Source organism: Triticum aestivum, chromosome 5A (genome assembly GCF_018294505.1).
Source record: "Triticum aestivum cultivar Chinese Spring chromosome 5A, IWGSC CS RefSeq v2.1, whole genome shotgun sequence".
Lineage (NCBI taxonomy): Eukaryota > Viridiplantae > Streptophyta > Magnoliopsida > Poales > Poaceae > Triticum > Triticum aestivum.
The window spans coordinates 616928746-616933737 of record NC_057806.1 but is presented as its reverse complement, the minus strand read 5'-3'; the positions used below and the strand labels follow the sequence as shown (position 1 = coordinate 616933737).

The following is a 4992-nucleotide window of genomic DNA, read 5'->3' as shown; positions in this document are numbered from 1 at the left end:
GGAATACGTCCAGATACATTCATTTCAGTAACAAGTAATATGGATCGGATGGAGCTCTATTTACCTTAGGAAAAACAACCTTAAGAAAACCTATGTGGATACATATAAACGGTTTAGCCCTTATTTTTAAATATAAGATAATTCTTTTATGTTGAGAAATAATAACTACATCCTCCGTTCACAAATATAAGTTGTTTTAACTTTTGGATGTATATAGACATGTTTTAGTGTATTTGTTCATTCATTTCAGTTCGAATCGTAGTCCATACTGTAATATCCAAAACAATTTCTTTTTTGAGAATTAGCCATGTTAGTGAAGGGAGAGACCATGTTTTAGACGAAGGATCTGACTTTTATTTAGGGGAGCGAAGGATCTGAGGTCACGAGGAGAACACGCTGCGGATGGAATGGGCTCTAGGCCCAAATACATCGGCCTACGATCCGGGCCATAGAAAACACGAGGCAAAGCATCCAAACCCGTCGCCGAATTATTTATCTCTCCTCTCCGTCTCTCTCTCCTCCCCCTCTCCCACCTACCAAACGTATCGCCTCGTTAGGGTTTCTCCCAGGGTTTTTCCCCCGCGCCGCCGCCGCCGCCACCCCGCTCCTCCGGATCGCCGCCATGGCAGCCGCAGCCGCAGCCGCCGCCGACCGTATCCTTGTACCTACATATATTCCGCACCTCTGTCCCCCTACCTTCTCTCTTTTTTTTTTGCCTTTTTTTTCCGAGTTCTCTCGTTGGCTTTTTGACGGCTGCTCGGATCTCCGGCTAGTTTGCTCGGGTCTCCCGGTGGTTTGCTTGATTTCGTCGCTCCAGTGCATCACCTGGTGCTCTCGACGATTCCAAGCCGGTTTGCTTGTTAGAATTAGGTATTTTCTGTGTTTTTTGTTTGCGGCTGTTGTTTGGTGCTCCTGCTTTCCCATGAAAGGCGTGTGATTTCCTGCGAGGAGCCGTGATCTCGTGGTGTTTTTGACCGCGCCGTTTCTTGGCTGGGAACTCGAATCTTTGCTCCGAATCTCTAGTCCACGCTTGTGTCAGTTTCCCTTGACCGCCCTTGCTGCAGAGGCTACGAATTTGCTGCAGAAGCTATCCCTTGATGCCAAGACTGAAGCCATCGACGCCCCGGCGGCGAAGGAGAAGGTGTGATCCATTTCTCTCTGCAACACAATATCGCATCTTATTGAATCACCTTGTGCTGAACCTATCTCTTTGCCCGCTTTCTACTTTGCAGGCGTCCGGAGGGCTGGGCGGCAAGCTGAATGGTGTGGCGGCCACACGGAACCCACGGGCGTCCGAGCAGTGGGCAAATCCACAGGATTACAGCGATGCAAGCATGTATTATGGCGCCTACCCTGCTGCTTACTATTGCGCAGGTGAGGCACTATGCCCAATTGTGCTACTCCTATTTAGTTTATGTTGTTTCTGGTGATTTAGTAACATGATTGCAATTTTATAAATCACACTGCATTGTTTAAATGATTTACCCTGTATATGAATGATTTTGTAGTATTTGTCACTTACAAGCACAATTACATAGACTGCATCTTCGTATTAATATTATTGACACCCTTTTTTGCCTTTGCAGGTTGGGGTGATTATTCCATGTACTTGAATCAGGATGGAGTGGAAACACCTACCGCTGTGAGTATTACACCTCCGACATCACAAGGTTTTTGGCAATTGCAATTGACTGGCCCTCTTTGGATTGACACGTCAAATATTGGTTTTCAGGGTGCCTATGGTGACATGTACTGCTATCCTCAATATGGGCATGATGGTCAGATGTATGGGTCACAGCAATATCAGTACCCATCATCATACCACCAGCCCCAGAATACTGCCAGTAAGCCACAATACAAGTCTAAAACTGACAAGCTAGCCCCATCAAAGGATATTTCCTCTACTGTTGCTGATCCGCTGCATGCCGTAGCCAGTGCTCCCAAAGCCACTGCAAACAGTGTTGATGAGGTAAAAGGTCTGAAGAAGACATCCACACCACTGAACCCAAGTGGGAACAATGGTAGTTACCTGAACCAAAGTAGCAGACCAGCTTATCCATGGTACGGTGGCCAAATCTACCAGGGAAAACAGCAGAAGCCTTCTAGTGGCAATCCTACTTCAACTGATTCAAATCCTAAAAGCAAGGTTCAGTCGAAGAATCAGAATACTCAACCTCTTCCTCCTCTGATGGTATGTACTGTTGTTGCCACTAAACCTGTTGTTTTATTTGCTGATCATTTCTCAAAAGCTTGTGCCACAGAATATTATTAACTCTAAGCATTGTTGTTTAATGTCTGCACCTTTGTGGCTTGCTGAATGCTTGTGCTTTACTGAGTTTGATTCCTGCCATGTCACCTTGCACTTTGACTGCTTCTGTTGGTTGCTGAATTCAACATAACCTGCAGCTGTATTAATTTGTACATTCAGATACTGATTTTTTAAAATGGACATATTTGCAGAGTTTACCTAACTCACCGGTGGCTTCAATGTATGCTACTAATGGAATGTACAACAGCAATGCCTATGGTGGCTTTTGGTATGGATCCCAGTTTTATGGGCCAGGAATGTATGGTGGGTGGAATAATCTGTCGGATGGAAAATACAAGCCCCGAGGGAGGACAGCGTATGGATCGTATGGATTTCCCAATGAAAACTTGGATGGTTTGAATGAGTTGAAGAGAGGACCACGGAGTGGACTCTATAATAACCAACAGGGCTTTGGACCTGCTGCTGTGACAGCTGTCAAAGCACAGGATGTTTCTGCTACTGATGGCTCTAATGCAGTTGTGCAGGATCAGTACAACGGGTCTGACTTAGCTGACACTTATGAAAATGCCAAATGCTTTATTATTAAGTCGTACAGCGAGGATGATGTTCACAAGAGCATCAAGTACAATGTTTGGGCTAGCACACCTAATGGAAATAAAAAGCTTGACAGTGCTTATCTGGAAGCTAAATCTGTCAATTCTCCTGTATTCCTTCTCTTCTCTGTAAGTTTTCAGATCTTGTGCTCTTTTCAGAAGTCTTGCATTATCAACAAGTTTGTGGTAAGCTGATGAGTATGATGTTCTTTTTTCAGGTTAACACCAGTGGGCAGTTTGTTGGTCTCGCCGAGATGGTTGGCCAGGTTGATTTTGACAAGACGGTGGAACACTGGCAGCAAGACAAGTGGACTGGTTGCTTCCCTGTCAAGTGGCACATTGTCAAGGATATTCCCAACAACTTGTTAAAGCATATCATTCTCGAGTATAATGAAAACAAACCAGTGACAAACAGCAGAGATACACAGGAGGTGAGAATAGTGCCTGTACATTTCATTGTTGTAATACCAAGAAGCCTTAATAAGTCTGAGGCATGCTGCTGTTATTATGACATCTTTATAGGTGTTCCCTAATTTTGCATGCTGGTGTCAAACTGTGCTTAATGTCTTTCTTTTCCATACCTACTGCAGGTCAAGCTCGAGCAAGGCCTTCAGGTGTTGAAGATTTTCAAGGATCATGTCTCCAAAACATCCATCCTGGATGACTTCAGCTTTTATGATAACCGTGAGAAGATAATGCAAGAGAGGAAATCACAGCGGCAGCAACAACTGAAGAAGGTAAAATACATAGCACGTTAGTTTAGGTTGTTGGTGCAAGCCTCTTAGATCTGGTGAAGGGTAATTCTTGGTGCTAGCTTACATTGTAGTTATATGCCATTTTAGAGTGTTCCTAGTCTTTTTGTGTGTGTGGTGTCATTAGTGTTGTAGCCATCTTCCTTGTAAAATGTAAGGACTTCCATTTTCCGATTTGGTAGTTTGCATGACCTACTTTCAGCTTGAGTCCTTTCCCTGATCCAATCAACTTATCATCTATTAGAAAGGCTGAAGTTGTTAAAACTGTCATGTTACTCATTCAAACTTCTTTTATTGAATTATTATGCAGATCACGAGTCCGAAGCTGCTGCCTACTGTTGACAACACTGAAAATGATTCCGGCAATGCGCAGGAATCGCAGAAGCCTGAAGTTACCGGAGAGAACAAATCTGTGGTGGAAGACAATGTGGAGGCGGCTGCCGTGAGTGGCGTTGCCCCGAAAGATGCTAACCCCACAGCCGCAAGCTTGGCTGTCGCGAATGGCTGCTGATTTTTTTGTCTGTTGAGTTGTGAGTAAGGTGACATGACAGCTTGGGAGTTTTGGAGGAGGCTGGCGCAGTTCAACTGTTGGAGGCAATCAGGGTTCTGTTGGGGTTCTGTAGGTGTTTTTGCAGAAAGTTTGAGGGATATGGTTAGGTTTCTCTTGAGATTTCCCCCCTGTATTATTATTTCTCTATCTTGGAGTTGAGTTCGGCTGGTAGGAGATAGAGATCATCATTTGTTGATCTGGGGTGGTGGTGTGTTGTCTTTTTTATCTTGTCGTCGGTAGAAAATGTACCTAGGTGTGGTGATTTGTACTGGTTTTGCAAGAAGTAACTTGTCTGTTTCAGAGTTGTTTATTTATCTTATGTTTTGCATCTCATGTTTTCTTCTGTGCGACTCTGGCCTACGTGGAGCTTTAAGTTTTAAAAATAATAACCTGAAGTGGTGTTAGAAGTTTCAAAAAAGGGCAGTGCCACAGGGACGACAGATTTTGAGACGAAATCTGGATGACAGATCAAATCGTCCGTTAGATAGCATCTTTTAGCAAATCAGCACCGTTTAAAATGGACAACGTCCAGATTTTGTCCATGCACTGTTGTGCACAGCAGTTTTGTTCAGAAAATTCTGAAAAGGGTTTGTCTGGGCAGGCTAGATGTGTTCTAATTATTGCACATCTCAAGACACAATTAAGCATAAAAAAGAAAAATAAAATAAAATATCCACATGAATCTCCGACTACTCCCTTCGTTTGGAAATACTTGTCTTAGAAATGGTTGTATCTAGACCCGGTCTAGATAACCATTTCTAAGAATTTTCGAACGAAGGGAGTAGATGTGTAATACTTATGGTGGAGGACGAAACTTTTTTGAGGTGG

General features: G+C 43.7%; 1 protein-coding gene across 1 annotated transcript; it reads left to right on the top strand.

The window, feature by feature from the left end:
- Nucleotides 1–456: 456 nt before the first annotated feature.
- LOC123105359 (YTH domain-containing protein ECT1) lies at nucleotides 457–4492 on the top strand. The gene is made up of 9 exons (XM_044527419.1): nucleotides 457–653; nucleotides 1065–1141; nucleotides 1233–1374; nucleotides 1587–1642; nucleotides 1733–2191; nucleotides 2461–2991; nucleotides 3081–3293; nucleotides 3453–3599; nucleotides 3925–4492. Exons 1-9 carry the CDS (start codon nucleotides 623–625, stop codon nucleotides 4123–4125), a joined length of 1857 nt encoding a protein of 618 aa, XP_044383354.1. The 5' UTR covers nucleotides 457–622; the 3' UTR covers nucleotides 4126–4492.
- Nucleotides 4493–4992: the final 500 nt, after the last annotated feature.